This window comes from Mirounga leonina, unplaced genomic scaffold (assembly GCF_011800145.1).
Source record: "Mirounga leonina isolate KUSES-001 unplaced genomic scaffold, KU_Mleo_1.0 Mir_150, whole genome shotgun sequence".
NCBI classification, from domain to species: domain Eukaryota; kingdom Metazoa; phylum Chordata; class Mammalia; order Carnivora; family Phocidae; genus Mirounga; species Mirounga leonina.
Window position 1 is genome coordinate 19,918,497 of NW_023270374.1, and position 20,707 is coordinate 19,939,203.

At 47.9% G+C, this 20,707-nt stretch overlaps 1 protein-coding gene across 4 annotated transcripts in view; it reads left to right on the forward strand.

Annotated features, from left to right (window-relative positions):
• The window catches only part of RASSF2 (Ras association domain family member 2), a 39,943-nt gene that overhangs the window by 2,505 nt on the left and 16,731 nt on the right, over nucleotides 1–20,707 (forward strand). For all 4 annotated transcript variants that reach the window (XM_035005898.1, XM_035005901.1, XM_035005900.1 and 1 more), the window contains one exon: nucleotides 20,542–20,632. In XM_035005898.1, coding sequence (XP_034861789.1) covers nucleotides 20,574–20,632 — 59 coding nt within the window. In that variant the 5' untranslated portion in view covers nucleotides 20,542–20,573. The remainder of the gene's footprint in view (nucleotides 1–20,541; nucleotides 20,633–20,707) is intronic.

Consider the following 20,707-nt stretch of genomic DNA (forward strand, 5'->3'; position numbering starts at 1 on the left):
ACATCCTGGCACCTCTGCTGGAGTGCTGATGACTGGCCCACAGCACAAAAGAACGTTGGCCGGATGATTGCCTTCAGTCCTCCCTAGGATACTCGGGCCGGAGGTGTCCTCACTGGGAGACCCGACTGCCAGAAAATCCTGCTGGGAATGCCAGGAAAGGGACTGGGAATTGCCCGCGTCTCCTTCTCTCCCGCAGGGTGAGAAACTGGGCAGGTCTCAGCAGTGTGCTTGGAACAGAACAGGACGGCCAGTTTCCGACTTCAAGATAGAGCTGCTGAGAACTGCTACCACTGGGTTTCTAAAACTAGGGCAGCGGTCCCCTTCTGCTACTTCCCTGTTTCTCCCACCACTCCTTACAATATGGTCCAGTGATTTACCCTAATGACACACTGTCCTATTTAAACACCTCCCTGCATATCCAGAAGAATTTTAAGTGAGTCCTTAAGGTGGGGTAAGCTCCTGCAGATCTGTGATTGCTGGTTTCAGTTCTTTGGCCTACTGTGGGTTCCCATGGAGGGTATGTGAGGTTGGAGGGAGAGGGTAGGGCGGGAGGCACAGGGGAAGCAGGCACAGTAAACAGGGACATCCTCCAGACTCGGCCGGCAGGGCGTCCAGTGGGTCATTTTTGATCATCCCTGGGATGGCCGGCAGACTCTGAAGCCTGTAATCACAGGTTGATATATCTGCTTGGGATGACAGCTTGAGGCTGCAGGACTCCTGCCCGAGCCAGCTGTGGCTGATTCAGAGAGGGAAACCTTACGCCGAAGAAGGGGGCAGGGAAGGGCTCTTGGCTAATTCCCTTGGGATGAGCAAAATGACATAGAAGGGCTTTTCCTATTCATCCCATTGATAAAACTTGACAAAAAGATACCTGTGCTGTCCTTGGACATCTCAACCCAAAGTGATTTGGCAAAGTAGGCTTATTTCACCAGCATGGCGTTTCCCCGTAGTTGACACTCAGTTAAGTGATCAACTGCTCATTTCTGAACGAGTAATGCAGAGTATTGGATTTGGAGTTTGAATGGCGTTTTACCATTTCCAGCCGCATGATATTGGGCAATGTGATAGATACTGTCAGCATCCTTCCTGTGTTCCCTTGGCCTCAACCAGCGACTGATGAGAGAAGGTATATAAATACCCCAGCTCCCTCGCTTCTCTGCTGGGGTGGCGTGGGGCCAGGTGCTATGTTGTCCGTCAGAGTTGCCTTGTAACTGGCTTCCTTCACAGGCCGCTGTCCCTTCCCTGTTTCACTTTCCAGCCCCCTTCCACTTGCACTCGGATCCTTGTTTTAGGGTCAACTTCGGGGGGAAAGCAACCTAGGATAGGCTTTAGGCTGCAGTTAAACAGTCATGAAGGCCTCTGAGGCTCAGTTTCCCCAAGTGTAAGATGGCAGTTCTAACTATCTCCCGGTGATACTGTGACGTGTATCAGTCGGACGGGAGCCTGGTACACATCACTCAGGCAGCCATCTGCTGCTCATTGGTTAAGATAGAAGGCGCCCCGGCGGATTTGGGAGTGGGTATTCTGATGGCCTGTGAATGGCCGATCATAACGCTTTGGAGAGAGGCTGTCCTTCGGCTAGGTGAGGAAACTGAGTACACCTGCTCGTGGCTGTCACATCTAGGCTGTGACCAGTGATAAATGCTGAATAACTGCATGGGTGGCACTGGGCCATCCTGGAGTTCTGCTGTGATCTTTCCTGCTAGTGAAGGGGAATTCAGCAGATATTAGCCCAGCTGCCGTCTGCCTTCCTGGTGTAGCGGCTTCTCTTTACGACACAGGCGTGGTGTGTCCCCTGAGGAGGTGGCCAGGGCGGTGGGGAGGGAGGGGGCTGGTTTCTTATGGAAAGGACAGTCCCTACTTTCCTGAACTGCTATGCCATGCCATGGACACCCAAGTGAAAGCCGAGAAGAGTCCACGTGGTGAAAGAGACCTTTGTATGGCAGAATTTGACATCCCTGCTGTGATTTTACTCATAAAGCTCTGTTGACAGTCCTCCCGAGGGAGTCCCTGACTCAGCAATTGCACAGGTAGGAAATCTTATCCTAAGGATATAATTGGACAAATGCAGAAAAATATGTGCACAGGGATGTCCCTTGCAGCATTCTTTGCAATAATAACAACCACCGAAATGCAGACTAAACCCCAACAAAAAGCAAACGTGTTAGTTATGGTCCAGGTATCCCTCGCTTTTTCAAAGTTGTTTGCCTTAGGCTGCTTGGTTTTTATGAAAGATCTACGTTAGTACCTGTTTTGCTAACAGAAAGAAATCTGAAGAGGATTTTTTAAAAAAAATTTTATTTATTTATCAGAGAGAGAGAGAGAGCACAAGAAGGGGGAGCAGCAGAGGGAGAGGGAGAAGCAGGCTCCCCGCTGAGCCAGGAGCCCGATGCGGGACTCGATCCCTTGTATACCTGTTAGCAAGATGTTTCCCAAGGTATCAGAAGAACCTAAGAGAGGTTATTTTTGGGTCTGGGAACGCCAACATTTTCCCATATAAATTAATGGTAATTGTTTCTTTGCTTTATGCCCCTTCGGCTAACGAAAACATTCATAAGAGCACTCTGCTTTTGGGTGGCAGGGAAGACCTGCATATCTATGCACTGGAATACCACTGGGCTACCAAAAAGATAGGGGAGTGATGTGCATTTATTACCGTGGGAAAATACAATACTTCTCAAAAGCAGGTTACCAAACTGTGTTCTTTGTAAAATATATCCTCCGCTCCATTTGTCTCTGGAAGGATGTACAGGCAAATGTTCATGGTGATTGTCTCTTGAGTGGTGAAATTTGAGGGAGATACTGATCTTAGTCTTTTCTTAAGTTAAATATTTTTATTTTTTATCTTTAGTGATGGTAAAATATACATGATAGAAAATTTGTCCTTTTCATCATTTTTAAGTGCACAGTTCAGGGGCTGTCCGGTCTGTTGTAGCAGGATACCACAGACTGAGTGAGCCGCAAACTCCAGAGAAGCCTTTCTTGCAGTCCTGGAGGCTGGGAGTACAAAGTCAGGGTGCCCGCACGGGTGGATGGGAGGCTCTTCTGGGTCTCAGACTTCTCATTATACCTTCAGGTGGCAGGAAGGATGGGGGGGCTCCGTGGGGTCTCTGAGAAGGACACTGATCCCGTTGGTGAGCGGGGAGCCAGCCCCTTGAATCATGCCCAAAGGCCCCACTTCCTAATGCCATCGCATTTTGGGTTGGGATTTCAACATAAGAATTTGGCAGGACATGATCATTCCGACAAGAGCAGTGACATAAACGTGTACTCCCAGCCTTGCACGACCATCACCAGTCTCCATCTCCAGAACTCTTCCGTCATCCCCCACAAAGACCCAGGACCCATCAGACATCAACTTCCCATTGCCGACCCGCGAGCCCCTGGTAACCTCAATTCCACGTCCGGTCTTTGTGAATTTGCCTGTTCTAGGTATCTCATAGAATTGGAATCATTCAATAATCTTTTTGCTTCTCTATATGTGTCAAAGAAATAAACATGTTTGTTTTACATAACAAGGAAAGAAAGAGCCCTGTGATAGAGTGGTGGTGTTTGGTCCTGGGTGGTTTCATTTCAGGCAGGGCTCCGAGCCCCTGGCCATCCGTCCCGCCCCTGCCATCCTCCCCTGGGGTGGGGGGCAGGCAGCCAGGCACTGACGAATGCAGTGCTCCCGGCCCCCGGAGCTGGCCGCGGTGTGGCTTGCTGGCTGCTGGCAGCTGGACCTCAGGCCCCAGACGGCGGCTTCTGTGGTGGGTTTGAGTGGGTGCACTTGGGGTTCACCGTGCCTTGAACCTCAGAGCTGTCTTGCAGTGAGTAAGGTCCAAACCAGGTAGAGGTGGGTTATTGGGACCATCTTTCTTGAAGGTTGAGCATGACAGCCTCAACATTTCAATTTCGAGCATCCTTCGTGTGTGTTCCAGATCCTGGGGCTCAACTGGACCTGCTAAATCGGGGGTATGGCTGCTGAATGTTCTGTCGGCAGGCGGGGGTGGGGGGCGGCTGGCGTGCAGGGAGGACGTTAGCTGGTGGGATCCGTGAGGCCCCAAGGGCTCCGGAGAGATGGGTGGTAGCCTTAGGTAGGCGGCGCCCTCTTCCCGAAGCTCCATATGGGATCCTACAGTTGATCACACAGACGTTTGGGACAAGGATTGCTTTCTTGTGTATGTGCCAAGGTGATCAGGGACATGGTGCAGTGGGGTGGGGAGCAGGGGAGATGGTGTGTACGCTCCAGCCTCAGGTCGACCCTGAGGTGAAAGGGGGTCGGGAAGCTTCGGGACCCAGAACTGGGAAACCAGGTCGTGCGGCTCTGTTTAGGCGCCACGGGAGTGGATTAAGTGGCTTTTCAGTGGGACACCTTGTTCTGTGGGAAAAGCTTTAAGTTCCTTGGTAAGTGAGCTCCCAGAAGGGCCTGTCGGGCTCTCCAGCGAGTCAGTGAGGATTTATGTGTGGGAGGGACAGACCTGCCCACTGGACTCTGGAAGTTTCTTTACCTGGCTCTGCCTGTTTTCTCTCTGCCCAGTGGGAGGCTGCTCTTTTAATCCTAGACAGTCGGGGGAGTGTAAAGATTTTACAGAGCTGACCTTTGAAGCCCATTTGGAGGAGAAGTTCTGTGTTTCATGGTGCTGATTTTTCTTGAGGGTTAGTCGCTGGCTGCGGGGCAGGCAGAGGGTATGAATGTGGTTTTGTGGAAAACTCCCCCTCAGCCTCCTGGAAATGCTCTGGAAACCCCCAGATGAGCCGCCTTTCCTGGTACTAGGAAGGATCTGAGATCTGCTGTGTGAGGGTGAATTTTTCCACACACAGGGTGTTAAGGACATGAAAGGAGGGTGGGTGTAAGATCCCCCCATCCCCCCATAGCTTTCCCAGGGGAGGGCTCAGCACACACTGGATTCTTCTTTTGCTTTTTCTTCCTTACTGCTTCTGGAGTGCCAGGAACCTGCCCATCTTGGCTGCGGAGGGGGGTGGGGGTTGGAGGAAGTCTGCAATCCTGGCTCTTGGGTTTCCAATCCTGGCCCCAGGTAGCAAGGAGCAGAATCCCCAAGATCTCTGCACACAAAGCTCAATCTTAGCCTCTAGCACCAAAAAAGGAAGAGCTGCTGGGGTTCCCTGAGGAAGGGGAAGTGAGGTCAGAGATGAGTCTCAGAGAAATCACTCAGTAAACAGGAAGAGTGGCCAGAAAGAAACCTGTGCTGGTAGGAAATGGGGAGCTGGAGGCAGCCCCTCCTCACCTGCCCGCATAGGTCAGCACATCCCCGCAGAGTTGAGAGACTAGCCACAGACAGCGAGTGGGGGCTCGAGGCACAAGGACTGATGCAGGCCTCAGGCCCTCCCTGTGGGACAGGGCGCCACCTAAATCCCATAATTATCGGGCTGCAGGAACGCTTAATTTGCCCTTCACAAGGTCGAACATGAAACTACCCTATAAAATAGCCCTTGGTTTTGAGAGATGCCGGTCAAGGGATGCTTCATCTTCTTTGCCTTATTAGGGCCAGTGCCGACTTCCCACTCTTTGCCTCAGGCCCCCTCAGCCATACACAGGTTTGCATGTTGCTGAATCTTAGCCCAGGAGGGGGTAATCTTGGCAGAGCCCCTCCGGTGGGAGGTGATGAAGGGGCTGCTTTAGGGAGGCAGATGTGACAGGTCCTTCTTTGGTGGGTCTGTCGAATTGGAAGGTTGGCTTTCTAGGTCTCTGGTTCCTCTGAGCCAGAATCTAAATTCTACACACACACACATACACACACACACGCACAGACACACACAGCTTTTTCTGTCTAGAGTTTTTACTTACCTTAATGCCTTTTTTTTTGTCCTGCTCCAACTCCCTGGTTCTCTGATATGAGGTTAAGGGCCTTTGGGTTTCCTCCTAAACATCCATCCAGAAGGTCAAAAGCTTGTGGACACTGGTGGGACTTTCCTACAAGCAAGTAGTTGCTCATCCGGGCCTGTGAGGTGGCTGTTTGGGTGAGTCCCAGTGGTGACTTTCCAGGTCACTCACCTGGCCCCGCGTCCGCTGGTGTGGAATGGGAGGCAGGCCCTTCTGGCAGGAATCCCAGGACCATTTCCTCAGATCTCTGCTCCGGCCACACTGGGGACTCAGCCCTGTGCACAGAAGGCCTGAGCAGAGCGGGCTGGGGTCCCAGTTGGCGGCGGGAAGAGCAGGGGCTTTGCAGATCAAGCTGCTCTCAGGGAGCCTGGCATGGCTGGAATCTCAGCTCTTCATCTGGAGAGGGTGGGCCAGGCAGGGGCTGCCTCTGGGGATGGGAGCCAAGTTTCCCGTCAGCAGGGGCCTCATACCTGTCATCAGTCAGGCCCCCCGGCTTTTTCCGGGTTGGGGGAGCAGGTATTTTGTGGGACCTGTGAGCGTGAGGGGTAGCTCATTCTTTGGACAGGGGTAGGTGTGACTTAGGGTCTGTGGCAGGTGCCCAAGTCCCTGGCCGGGGGTCTCTATCCCTGGCCCCTTGCAGGGTCTGCTCTACCTACCTCCTGTCTGTCCAGCCATTGACTCACTTGCCTGCCTTCCCCAGGCCCACCGGGCCCGCTGTGGCTGGCAGCGGAAGCCTCCCCCGCCCCCCCTTTCCTGCCTGCCCTGCTCAGAACCCCCCATATCCAGCGCTTAGCCAGGGCATCACAGAAGGAGTCCTGGGCTTCATGTCGGCTCTGTGACCTAACCTCTGGGACCTTCTGTTTCCTCATCTATAAAATGGTGAAAATGAAGCCTTCCCTGTGGGTTCTTTCTTGGAAGGAAGAAGATAAAGCTTCTAAAGCCTTGTTACCAGCAATGCGAGCGTCACTGGGGAGCTTGCTTGTTAGGAATGCACATCCTCAGACCCCATCCACAAGGACTGAATCAGAAGCTGGGGGGTGGGGTGGGGAAAAGGAATCTGTACTTAATGAGCCCTCCAGAGCCTTCTGGTCCACGCTCCAGAGTGACTCCTCCTCAAGGATGCGGCTGGCTCAGTTGAGTTTTAGCTGAAAACTCTTTTTTTTAACCTTCACCTCCATAGGGTTCTGCTTTGCCAGAACTCACACGGTCCCAGGTTTGACCCCACTCCCCTCCTGGCTGTGTATTTGGGGACAAGTTACTTCGCTTCTTTGTGCTTCATATGCTTCATCTGCAAAATGGGGATACTGAGGTTTCTCCATGGGGTTGTTGGGGGAATTAAATGAGCCAAAGCAGATACTAGGTGGCCCACAGTAAACTCTCATTTATGGTAGCTGTCTATGAGTCACATCTGGTGTTTTGTTATTAGCCCAATAATAATAGTGTGATTGTTTTGTTCTTGACTGGTGGGGGAAGGTGTCAAGGTGCCTCCTGAGACTAGTCTTCTGCTAGTTCTCCTGAGCTAAGCCCTTTTCCACCTGCCCACCTCTTACCAAATACCTTCCACTCCCCAGACTCTTTCCTGAGTGGAGTGATTGGGAGAGCTGTGAGGGTGGATCCTGAACGCCTGGAAAAGGGGACAGAGGAGGTACATTCAGGGAAGGGGGGATCAGTGAGGTGAACAGACCCCAGAGAGGACCCAGGCCTGGCCAGTAAGTGGGCCTTTTATTGAATAAAGGTGGAAGGCAAGGTGTACCGTTTCCTTCCCAGGCAGCCTGAATTTTGCCCATGTCTGGGACAGGTTCAGGTTCAGGAACCAGGAGGTGGAATCTTTGGTAATCTCTAGAACTTGGCAGGGTCCCAGGCCACAACTCTAGTCTCCTTCCTCGGGTGGCGCAATAGGGCTGGGGCTTCCTGTTTGCCATCGACACTTCTTCCGGCCCCTATACCAAGGGGCTGAAGTACACAGGGGTCAGCCCTGTCTCCTCTGTAAGCACCGCTTGGTTACAAAGCAGAGTCCCTCAGGAGACCTGATGAGACAGTCTTTAACACCATAGTATGAGGCACTGTGTAAGGTAACTTTCTACTCCAACCCAGGAGCTCCAGATTATCGCCCCCTCTCCCCAGGAGGGGGGCAGGGCAGGACTCAGAGAAGAGGTGGGGACAGGCCCCAAAAAGGGAAGCTGTGGGCCTTCAGTGAGCATTTCCTTTGTCTCTGGGGCCCAGGGCTCGCTTCCTGGCTTCTGTGGTGTGGTGCCCGGGTTTGCATGTCGCGGGGCCCTTTGCATCAGCTAGCTCTGTCCCTGTCTACACCAACCCTTTGGGATGCTCTACACCACCCTCTCTCCCCTTTGAGATATTAGTAATGCGGAAAGGGGTGCTGAAGACCCGACTCAGTTTGCTTTTAGAAAATTCTATTCCTTCCATTCCTGAAAGGCTGCTTTGAGATGCATTTGCTGGTGTCCTCAGTTTACACAGCTCTATTCCTATCAGATTTCTAGGCCGTTCTCAGCTCTGCTTGTACATTGGCACCCCCTGGGAAGGCTATAAAAATGCTCATGCCTGGGCCCCTCTCAGAGGGTCTGATGTCATTGGTATGAGCGACAGCCTGGACATGGGGAATTTTGAAATCAACCCCGCTTACCCCCCTCCCCCACCTCTCTGGCCTCACTCAGGGAGAGTCTAAGAAGCGTCTAGAATTCGAACCTCTGAGCTGCTGTGTGTGTCTTGAGGCCAGCTACTTCTCCTTCCCGCTTTGGTTTCTGCTGAGGCCTTGCAGACTGCATGTCCCTCTCGTCTGTTAGAGGGGGGCTCTGTGGGGTTTGCCCCCCTGGGAATTCTCCATGGAAAGCCCTCCCCTGTACTGTCTTAGAGACTGGGACTGCCTGGGTCCTGTTAACTGGTTGGAGCCCCCCAGCCCCCCTCCCGCCCCAGTTGCTGAGGTCATGGCTCTACCACCGGGAAGACGGTATAGGAAACGAAGCGGGTCCTTCGTCTCCTCTGGGCTTTCCTGCCAAGGGCTGGCTTTCCAACCTTTCTGTGCTGTGTTTGCCCTTCTCCCTCCGGGGACCTTCCAGTGGATCAATAAGATGAGAGACACGTAGTCTCGAGGCTGGAACAGAAACTGGAGGGCTTAGCCAGCGTCCCAGGGAGGCTCTGAGGCCAGATGAACGTGTTGTCCAGGTGCCCCGACAGAACGGGAGTGAGGGCCCTGGAGTTTGGAGGAACCGAGAGCTAAGAACCCAGGAGATTTTGCTCTCCTTGAAGAGAGCTTTGGATGCCTTTTCCCACCTCCTCGAGCTCCTTGAGTGCTCGATGTTTGCCTTCCTCACAGGAAGCTGAGCTGGGGACTTTCAAGGGTTTGCACGGCCCCTCATTTATTCTTGGGGAGGCTGGAGACACCTGTGAGTGGGAGGCTCTGTGAAGACGAAGAGGGAGGGACCCTTTGTGCAACAGCTGCAGGGGTGTGATTGGTCCAGAGCTCTGGCAAGTGTCTGTCCCCATCCCTGCAGCTCAGCCTTGCACCTCGCCTGGCCAGCTCATGCGGGCGGCCACTTCCTCCCAGCTGGACGGCGGATGGGAGAAAGTGGATTGCTTCTGAGTCTTAGTTGCTCCCTCGTCCTGAGATCAGTTCTTGCGGGGCAGTGCCTGGGAGCTCACCCCCATCCTCCCAGACGACTAGCCAGACGACTGACTAGCACGGGGGTACAAAGGCTGGCCTGCCTGTCTGAAGGTGGGACAAGTCCGTGGAGTTATTCACACCCCAGAGCTCCCACGGGATCAGGCTGTGGCTGGAATCCAGCAAAGCCCCGGTCACCCAGCTCCTTCCCCGGCCAGGTCCTGCTTCCCTCACTTGCTTACAGAGTTCTCTTGAGAATAGTTCCTCAGTAACTCATGTGCCCAAAAATTCTTGTGTGGGGCCCTGCTTCTGGAAATCCTCTTATCCAAGACAGCAGGAATCCACTCCCTTCCTTGAAAAAAAAATGACAATGGGAAGATTCACAGGAGAGAAGCACAGGCTGGAAGCTGGGGTCCAGAAAGGGGAAGCTCCAGGCCCAGGAGGGGAAAGAAACACCAGATGGATGGTTTCTGTGTTCTGTGGTAAGCGCTGTGAGGGACAGGCCGAGGTGTGAGCACCTGCCCCCCCCCCCCCCCCCCCCCCCCCCCGACACTGCCCTGGGGCAGTACGGATACTTTGAAGGGGGAGCTAAGTTTTGGATCAGGGTCTGGGGAGCATGTGAGTTTGCTTGGGTCTGTAGAGGAGCCTGGATGGGCACACTCACGGAGCTTGAAAAGCAGGCCTAGAAAGTTCTCTGTGCCTGGGATGTCATCACCTCCAATGGCTTAGGAACCTTCCAGTTTTCAAAACGTTCTCTTGGACCTCAGGGAAGGTTGTACAAGCAGGACATGATGGATCTTCCCATCCACCACTAGCAAGGTACATGGTACTGCCCAGGCATTTGATAGAGCTGAAGAGAACCTAGAACGTTCTGCCAGGGCGTGAAGTCAGTGCCAGAAGGAAGGAATGACTAGTTGGTGGCCCCAGTGGGTCTCCAACGTGACTAAGGCCTGGGAGGCTCATGTCCCGACGTGGCAAACCCAATGATACACACACACCTCAAGACATTTTAGCAGACGTGCTTCAATATACATTTTACCTCTGAAAGTCTTTCTACAGGGAAGTTGTACGACGATGTTCCTATAGGGAGTTCAGTAGGTTTAAATATGATTTAGACTTCCAAAGAGCAGCTCCACGTTAATTATTTTTTTATGAATACTTTTTTGTAAAGTTACTCTTCTATAAAATTTATGTGTCACGTCAAAGTCGTCCTTTCATTTGCATCCTTTCTCTCCCCTTCTTTTTCTGTGTGGGCAGCTGTGAACTGTTTCAGTTCTGTGTCTGAGATGCCGACCCACATGGGAAGCCCCGTCTTCCTCCCCATCGTGCTCTCTCTTCCTCAAAGAGATGGTGACGGCCACTTGCCACTTCGGTGTTCTCAAGGCATCATGGAAGTGTTGCTTGTAAATGATTCTTATAAGGCATTTTGGAGTCCCGGAGTGCCCCTTAAATTCTTGATAATAACAGAGAAGGCTGAAGTGTTGCAACAAGCCAGCTGAACAAATCCCTCTCTCCAAGGCTGTAGATATTGGCAGGCACCCTTGGAGGAAATGTCCCATTGAATCCACATTCCAGCCCCATCAACCCATCTTCCTCTGACCCTTCCTTGTGTGAGGAACAATACTCTGTTTAAGGAATATCAGACTGAACTCTAAATTTCCGGCCCTTTGTTAGTTTTGCTGCTGTGTTTGCCTTAAAGTGAATGTTAATTTAGCTAACTCCCCCCCCCACTGCCCCCCCCCAAACCCCCAGCTGGTTGGAGGTAGCCAGTGATTTGTGGTGATGGTTGGAAAGTGTCTGAAGAGAGATGCAGATGTTGTCCTTGAGACAAAGAAGGGATTGGGTCCTAGAATCAGTGACCTGTACGTTTAATTCAACAACGTGGTAGGCTATTAAGTGTTTTCCTAACACGCCTAACTCAAGATTTGTAAAAGTAAGAAAAAAGGTTGGAGACAAAGATCAGGCAGCACGAGCCTGTAGGTCTGATACATAGCGATGGCCTTGCTAAGATTACCCAACAGGTAGTGATGGAACCTTGGAGAATCCCCACGTTTGGGCCATTGGACAACTTGATTTATACCAATCTTGCAAGTAAGGAAATAGTGATTAGGGAGGTTGAACATCTTTTCATAAATCTATTAACTATTTGTATTTCTTTTTCTGTGAATTAACTGTTCGTGTTCTTTGCCCAATTTTCTATTGGGTGTAGAATCTTTTTCTTGTGGATTTATTAATTTTACAAATTAATGACATTAGCCCTTTGTCATATTGTATTGTAAATGTTTTCTCTCAATTTGTCACAGATTGGTTCCATTTCTTTTCTTTCTTTTTTTTTTCAATTATACCTTCTGGATTTGGAGTCTTTCATAGGAAAGTTTTTCCCACTTCAAGTTGATATATATCCTATGTTTCCTTCCAGCATTTTATGTTTTAATGTTTAAATTTTTTATTCATCTATGATTTCTTTTGGTGGAAGGAGTAAGGTAGGGATTTAGCTTCCCCAACCTCCCCTTTCCAAAGGCCAGCCAATTCTCCAACAACATTTTAAAAATTAATCCAACTTTCCCTGGCTATTTAGAAATGCACCCCACATTCTATGTTCCCAAATATATTTGGGTCTATTTCTGTATGCTATATTGTTTCATTGATCTGCCTGCCTATTTTTTCTCAAGTACCAAATGGTTTTAATAACTGTAGAGAAGACTTAAATTCCCTAATTGGTGTGCTCAGTAGATTTAAGAAGGCGTGCTATTAAAGGGAATTGTCTTAAGAACAGGACAGACTGCTTTCAGATGCAAAACAGAATTACTAAATTATAGCTTATGATGGAGGCAGTGAACAAAAGAGAGAGTCCTGCAGAAAATCCAACCCAGGAGTTAGAAGATTAGCTGTAGAATTCTAAGGAAAAGGAGATGGAAGGTTATGAGTAAAAATGATATGGTACTTGGGGATTAGGGGCAGGGATGGATGGATGGGTGGATGGATGGATGGATGGACGGACGGACAGTGTTCCAGAGAGGGGGTAGAGACATTGCCGAAGAAGAACCAAGAATGGAAGGAAGAGAAGAGAATCCAAGAAAGAATAGAACATTTCCTTGGTTGGAGGAAGACTTGAATGTTCAGGGTGAGAAGGTCTGTGGATGGCTAGGCATCGCTAATGTGACTTCGGCACCAGCCAGGCTGCGGAATGGGGTCTGGCTGAGGTCCCGCATGACTGCTCAGAGGCTGCTCTGGGTTTTCTTCCTTGGGCTCCTACCACCAGCTTCTGGCTCTGCTGACCAGCCTCCTTTTCAAGGTAGCTTATTCTCTTGGCTTCCGGGGCAACATGTCTCCCTCCTCCTCTTCGAGGGACTCCTTTTCCTCTGCCCCTCACTGCCCTACTGGGTGCATCGGAGCCCCGTCCCGAGCCCTCCGTGCGTTCCAGACCTCCCTTTCTGGGAGCTCCGTGCGCTCACCTTCCCGGGCCGCAGACCTGGCTGCACCGGAGGGTTCAGTGGGCATGTCTCAAAGTCCGCCCATGTTCCTCAGCTTGGCACTTGAGAATGTGGCACCACCCCCAGCTCCTGCAGCATCCTGGACTCTGCCTTTAGCCCCACGGTGACTCTGGCAGCGGGCTCTTTTCCAAACCTTTTTACTGGCATATCACGACTTTTCCCTCTCCCTCTTTAAACCCGAGAGACGCTGTGACTCCGCCCCCATCGCCCCTGTCCCTGGATCAGGCCCCTCCGGGGGACCCCTGCCTCTGCTGTCTGCCACAGTCCTTCCTCAAAGTAGGCGGGGTGGGGCAGCTGTTCCGAAGTTCGAGTCAGATCACACCCTCCCCTGGTTTCCCGAGGCCTGCTGTAAACACGACCATAGACGGGGTGGTTGAAAACAACAAATTTACCCCCTCACATTCTGGAGGCCAGAGGTCTGAAATCGGTTTCATCGGGCCCCAACCCGGGTGTCAGGAGGGCTCTGGGGTGGAGGGGAGGGGGGGAATCATTCGCTTGCCTTTTCTGACTCGGCGAGCCTTGGGCCTTAGCTCATGGCCCCTTTCTCCATCCTCATCCAGTTTAGTACATTCCCGTGTCTCTCTCTCTCTGCTGGGGTTGATGTTCCAGAAGCTCCCTCTGCCTCTCTTATAAGGACACTTGGAACTACATTTAGGGCCCGCCCAGGTAACCCTAGGAAGTTCTCCCCATTCCAAGAACCTTAATTTAATCACACGGGGCGGGGCGGGGGGGGGGGGTGTCCCTGTACCTTACAAGGTAACGTTCACGGGCTCCCGGGATTAGGACCTGGGTATCTTTGGGGCCATTATTCAGCCTACACGCCTCCCGTGGCACCTCGAACTCCTTGATGTGGTCAAGGTCCCAGACGCCCCCCCCCCCCCATCTTGCACGGCTCTGGGGTGTGTGCAGCTTCTGTCTGGACCGCTCTGCCCTGCAACTTTGCCAACCGCTCTGCCCTGCAACTTTGCCAACCGCTCTGCCCTGCAACTTTGCCAGCTTCACCTCATCCCCGAGGTCTCAGCCTAGAGGTCGCTTCCTCCAGAAAGCCCCTGGGACCCTACCCATGTCCAGATTAGGTGCCCTTCTGTGTGCTGCCGTAGCATCTGCTTCCCTTGCTAGAACAGTCTCCTGCTGTCCATCTCTTACTGCATCCTGAGGGCAGGGCTGTGCCTGTTCCCTTTGCTGTTAAATCATCATCAGTAAGCGTAGATCGCACATGTCAGGCACATGAGAAATGTCTGTGAAATGTGTGCACTTGAACCTGCATAGGAAGGGGACTTTTTTTTTCATTTTTAAAAATTTAAATTCAATTTAATTAACATATACTGTATTATTAGTTTTAGAGGTAGAATTCAGTGATTCATCGGTTGCATATAATACCCAGTGCTCAGGGGCGCCTGGGTGGCTCAGCCGTTAAGCGTCTGCCTTCGGGTCAGGTCATGGTCCCAGGGTCCTGGGATCGAGCCCCGCGTCGGGCTCCCTGCTCCGCGGGAAGCCTGCTTCTCCCTCTCTCACTCCCCCTGCTTGTGTTCCCTCTCTCACTGTGTCTCTGTCAAATAAATAAATAAAATCTTTAAAAAAAAAAAGGGTACTCACTAGTTATGGGTAATTGTCACTTAAAAAAAAAAAAACTTTCTCACCAGTCTGATTCTTTCTTCTTTTCTTTCTTTTCTCTTTCTTTCTTTCTTTCTTTCTTTCTTTCTTTCTTTCTTTCTTTCTTTCTTTCTTTCTTTTTCTTTCTTTCTTTCTTTCTTTCTTTTTCTTTCTCTCTCTCTCTTTCTTCTTCTTCTTCTTCATTTTTGCAGTACATATGTATTCTTCTTATTTTTTTTTTTAAGTAGCGTGGAGCCCAACACAGGGATTGAACTCACGACTCTGAGATCAAGACCTGAGCTGAGGGGGTTGCCTGGGTGGCGCAGTCCGTTAGGCGTCTGACTCTTGGTTTCTGCTCAGGTTGTGATCTCAGGGTTTTGGGATCGAGCCCTATGTCGGGGTCCCTGCTCAGCGTGGAATCTGCTTGAGGCTTTCTCTCTCTCTCCCTTTGCCCTTCTTTCCTGCTTGCACAAGCTCTCTCTGTAAAATAAATAAATAAATCTTAAGAAAAGACAAAAACAAAAACCTGAGCTGCAATCAAGAGTTGGTTGCTTAACCCACTGAGCCACCTAGGCACCCCTGGACTCCAATTTTTATGATTTTTTTTTTTCCTTTTAGGAAAAATCGAAAAGTTAAAATTTAGAATTTAGAGAGAACAACTGTGTTCTTAGGGTACCACTTTTGGGTACACAGTTGGAGATTGAATTTTCTGAATGAAATTCAGCCCTTCAACTCCCTTCCCCGCACTGATGCCCCCTTTTTTAGGGGGCCTCTTGTATTTGTTTTCTGCGACTGCTTTAACAAAGTGCCAAGATTTGCCAGCTTAAAACAACACGAATTTATGATCTTAGGGTTCTTTAGGTCAGTACGTACAGGGTCTCACTGGGCTAAAATCAAGGTGTCAGCAGGGCTGTGTTGTAGAGGACCTAGGGAAAAATTCATTTGCTTGTCCTTGTCAGCTTCTAGAGGCCGCCATGTTCCTTGGATCATGCCCCTCTTCCTTTAGCTTCAAAGCCAGTGACAGCAGCTTGGGTCCTTTTCACATTGTATCACCATCATCCTGGCTTTTCTGCCTCCCTCTTCCATTCTCTTTTCTATCACGGCGAAATGCACATAAAATGTATCAACGTCATCATTTTTAAGTGCACAGTTCTGTGGCGTTACGGACATTCACACTGTTGTCCTAGCAACACCACCATCCATCCACACAAAGCTTCATGTTGCCAAACTAAACCTCTGCTCGTGAGACACTAATTCCCTCTCCTCCCGGGCCTTGGCAACCAGCTTTCTACTTTATGTTTCTATGATGTTGACTACTTTGGAGACTTCCTATTAGTGGAATCATACAGTATTTGTCCTTTGGTTGCTGGCTTATTTCACTTGGCAGAATGTCCTCACGGTTCTTCCATGTTGTCGCACATGTCAGAATCCCCTTCTTTTTTAAGGCTGCATAATATTCCATGGTATGTGTCTACCGTGCATCATTAATCCATCCATCTGTTGATGGACGCTTGAGTGGCTTCCACCTTTTTGGCTTTTGTGATTAATGCTGCTATGGACATGGGTGTATAAGTATCCCTTCAAGATCCTGCTTTCAGTTCTTTTAGGTATATACTCAGAAGTGGAATTGCTGGATCGTCGGGTTGTTCTATTTTTAACTCTTTGAGGAACTGCTGTACATTGTTCACAGTGACTGCACCATTCATTCCCACCAACAGTGCACAAGGGGTCCAATCCTCCCACATCCTCACTGACACTTATTATCTCGTGTCTTTTTGATACCAGCCATTCTAAAAAAAATGAGGTGATATCTCACTGTGGTTTTGACTTGCGTTTCCCTAATGATTCTGATATTGAGCATCTTTTCATGTGCCTGTCGATCATTTGTATATTTTCTTTGGGAAAATATCTATTCAGGTCCCCTGCCCATTTATTAATTGGACTATTTGGTTTCTTTTGCTCTTGAGTTCTCTGTGTTCCTTATATAATTTGGATATTAACCCTTTACCAGATACATGGTTTGCAAATATTTTCTCCCATTCTGTAGGTGACCTTGCCATCTTGCTGATTGTTTCCTTTGCGGCACAGAAGCTTTTTCATTTTATGTAGTCCCACTTATTTATTTCTACTTTTGTTGCTCACGATTTGGGTGTCATAGTCAAAAAATTGTTGCCAAGACCAATGCCAAGGAACTTTATTTCTGTTTTCTTCCTTAGAGTGTTATGATTTCAGGTCTTATATTTAAGTCTAATTCATTTCAAGTTAATTTTTTTTAAAGTAGTCTCCACACCCAACATGGGAACTGAACTCATGACCTCACGACTTGCATGCTGTACTGGCTGAGCTAGCCAGGTGCCCCTCAAATTAATTTTTGTGATTGGTGTAAGATAGGGTAAGATGTCATTCTTTTGCATTTGAGTTTCCAATTTTTCCAACATTCATTGTAGAGATGGTTCTTCCCGCATTGCATATTCTTGGCTCCCTTGTCAAATATTAATTGTATGTGCATGGGTTTATTTCTGGGCTCTTAATTCTGTTCCATTGGTCTATGTGCCAGCGTCATGCTGTTTTGGTTGCTATAGCTTTGTAGTACATTTTGAAATCATGAAGTGCCTCCAGCTTTGTTCTTTCTCAGGATTGCTTTGGCTATTTGAGTTCTTTTGTTGTTCCATATAAATTTCAGGATTATTTTTTCTGTTTCTGTGAAAAATGCCATTGGAATTCTGATAGTGATTATGTTAATCAAGAGGTGGCTTTGGGTAGTATGGACATCTTAACAATATTCTTCTGATCCATGAACATGGGATATCTTTCCATTTTTTTTTTTTTTCCAATTTCTTTCATCAGTGTCATTTAACTTTCAGTGTACAGATCTATCACACACTTGGTTAATTTATTCCTAAGTATTTTATTTTTTTTATGCTACTGTAAATGGGATTATCTCTTTTTCAGATAGTTTGATGTTAGTGTATAGAAACACAACTGATTTTTGTGTGCTGATTTTGTATGCTGCACCTTTACTGAATTCATTGATTAAGTCTAACCATTTTTTGGTTGAGTCCTTAGGATTTTTTTTAAGATGTATTTATTTATTTTAGAGAGAGAGAGAGAGCGTGCATGAGTGGGGGGAAAGACAGAGGGAGAGGGAGGGAAGCAGACTCCCCACTGAGTGTGGAGCCCAACGCAGGGCTCCATCGCATGACCCTGAGATCATGACCTGAGCCAAATTAATAGTCGATGTTTAACTGACAGAGCCATCCAGGTGCCCCATGGAGTCCTTAGGATATTCTATATATAAGATCATATTATTGCAAACAGAGACAATTTTACTTCTTCCTTTTTTATTTGAATGTCTTTTATTTATTTTTACTGCCTGATTGCTCTGGCAAGCATTTTCAGTACTGTGTTGAATAGGAGTGGTGAGAGTGGGCAACCTTGTCTTGCTCCTGGTTGCAGAAGAAAAGCTTTCAGTTTTTCACTGTTGAGTATGATGCTAGCTGTGGGCTTGTCATATCTGGCTTCTATTATGTTGAGGTATATTCCTTCTATACCTAATTGGTTGGAGTTTTTGTCATGAAAGGATGTTGAATTTTGTCAAATGCTTTTTTTGCATCTGTCGAGGTGATCACATGTGATTTGCATGTGTGAAACCATCCTTGTATCCCAGGGATAAATCCAACTTGATCATGTTGTATGATCTTTTCATGTACTGTTGAATTTGGTTTGCTAGTATTTTCTTGAGAATTTTTACATTTACACTCATCAGGTATATCAGCCTGTAGTTTTCTTGTCTGGTAGTATGTTTACCTGGCTATAAGAGGATCAGGGTATCACTGGCCTCATAAAATGAGTTTGGGGGTGTTCCCTCTTCTTCGGTTCTTTGGAAGAGTTTGAGAAGGATTGGGTATTGATTCTTCTTTAAATATTTGGTAGACTTCACCAGTGAAACCATCTGGTCCTGGGCTTTTCTTTTCTTTTCAAAACCTGAGAAGTTTTTGATTACTGATTCAGTCTTACTCATTATTGGTCTATTCAGATTTTCTTTTTTGTCATGATTCAGTCTTGGTAGGTTATATGTTTCTAGGAATTTATCCATTTCTTCTAGGTTATCCAATTTATTGGCATATAATTGTTCATAGTAGCCTCTTAAGATCCTTTGTATTTCTTTGGTGTCCGTTGTAATGTCTCCTTTCCATGTCTAATTTTGTTTGAGTTTTTTCTTAGTCTAGCTAAAGGTTTGTCAATTTTGTTTATCTTTTCTAAAAACCAGCTTAGTTTCATTTATCTTTTCTATTGTTTTCTGGTCTCTCATTTATTTCTGCTCTGATCTTTGTTATTTCCTTCCTTCTTCTAATTTTGGGCTTAGTTTATTCTTTTTCTAGTTCCTCGAGTTTGTTTATTTGGGATCTTTCTTTTTCTTAATGTAGGTGTTCATTGCTATAAAGTTCCCTCTTAGAACTGCTTTTGTTGTACCCCATAACTTTTGGTATGTTGTATTTCCGTTTTTGTTTGTTTCCAGATATTTTTTACTTCCATTTTGATTTCCTCTTTGACCATTGGTTGTTCAGGAGTGTGTTGTTCAGTTTCCACATATTCGTGGATTTTTCCAGTTTTCCTCCTACTGTTAATTTCTAGTTTCATACCATTGTGGTTGGAGAAGACACTTGGTATGATTTCAATCTTCTTAAATTATGAAACTTGTTTTGTGTGTAATTTACTTTGAAATGCATCAAAAATAAGATGGATTATTGAATAGATAAAGGAATGTATAGCTGGACAGATGTATGATGAAGAAAGATAGTAAATGTTTTTTTTTTTTTTAAGATTTATTTATTTGAGAGAGAGAGAAGAGCATGGAGGAGAGAACACCAGTGGGGGGGAGGGACAGAGGGAGAGGGAGAAGCAGACTCCCCGCTGAGCAAGGAGACCTACACGGGGTTCCATCACGACCCTGGGATCATGATCTGAGCTGAAGGCAGACGCTTAATTGACTGAGCCACCCAGGTGCCCCAGTAAATGTTAGGGGTAGAATAACCATGCATCCCTGGCTGTTCATTGTCTTATTCCTCATCTTTATGTTTGAAAATTCTCATAATAAAATGTTTGAAAAAAATTTGGGTAATGCCATTCCCCAGAGAGAGCCAATCCTTCATTCATTTATATATGGATATACATATGCCAGGGATTCTTAACTGGACATAGTTTAGCCCCCAGGGGACACTAGGTGATGTCCAGAGACATTTTTGATTGTCACGACTGGGTGGTGCTGCTGGCATCCAGTGGGTAGAGGCCAGGGATGATGTTAAATATCCTCCAATGCAGAGGACAGCCCCCACAACAAAGAATGATTTAGCCAAATGTCAATAGTGCTGAGGTTGAGAAACCCTGGCATATATATCTGAGTATCTGAATATATGTATCCGTTCATATAAATGTATACATATGCATATTTGATGCTCACTTATATTTTAAACAAAATTGAACTCATGGTTTTGTAACCTGTGTTTTCACAACGTGTTGTCATTTCCCCAGGTAATTAATTGCCTTTAACATTATCATATTTTAATGGCGATTGTAGATGTGTATGCTGTGATTTATTGCACCCAGCTCTGGGCATTTTTAGGTGGCTGGCTGATCTATAATGTGCCTCAGTGGAATTTGAGTCTTTCCTGTCGGACCCATCTCTTCTGTGTTGTGAAGATCTCTTCAGGGAAGACGCGTTGGTCGCCCTTGGGACCACCTTGGGTGTCAACATTCTTAGTGACTGGAGCACTTGTTCTGGGGTTGTCTAAGGGTTGTCCTCTCTCCTTTGGGTGTTTTTTCCCCAGAGGCTGTGACAAGCACAGGCGGCAGTCAGCAGTGTGGTATCTCACTAGCCCTGGGTCAGCGTTGGGCGGCCCACGCTGTGGATCTGGGTTGGGAACAAAGAGCCATGTGCCCCCTCCCCTGGCCCAAATTCTGCTGAGTTCCTGAGGACCCAACTTGATTTGGCCTGTGTCTTTTTTCAAATACAGGTCTCCCCTTCTGATGAAAAGAGAACAGAAGAATGGACTACAGTCACCAAACCTCTCTAGTCCCGTGCGGACAAGATAAATACATCTCCAAGTAAGATTTTTGGCTTTTATTATTTTTATTTTTTTTTTAATTTTTAAATTTTTTAAAAGATTTTTATTTATTTAT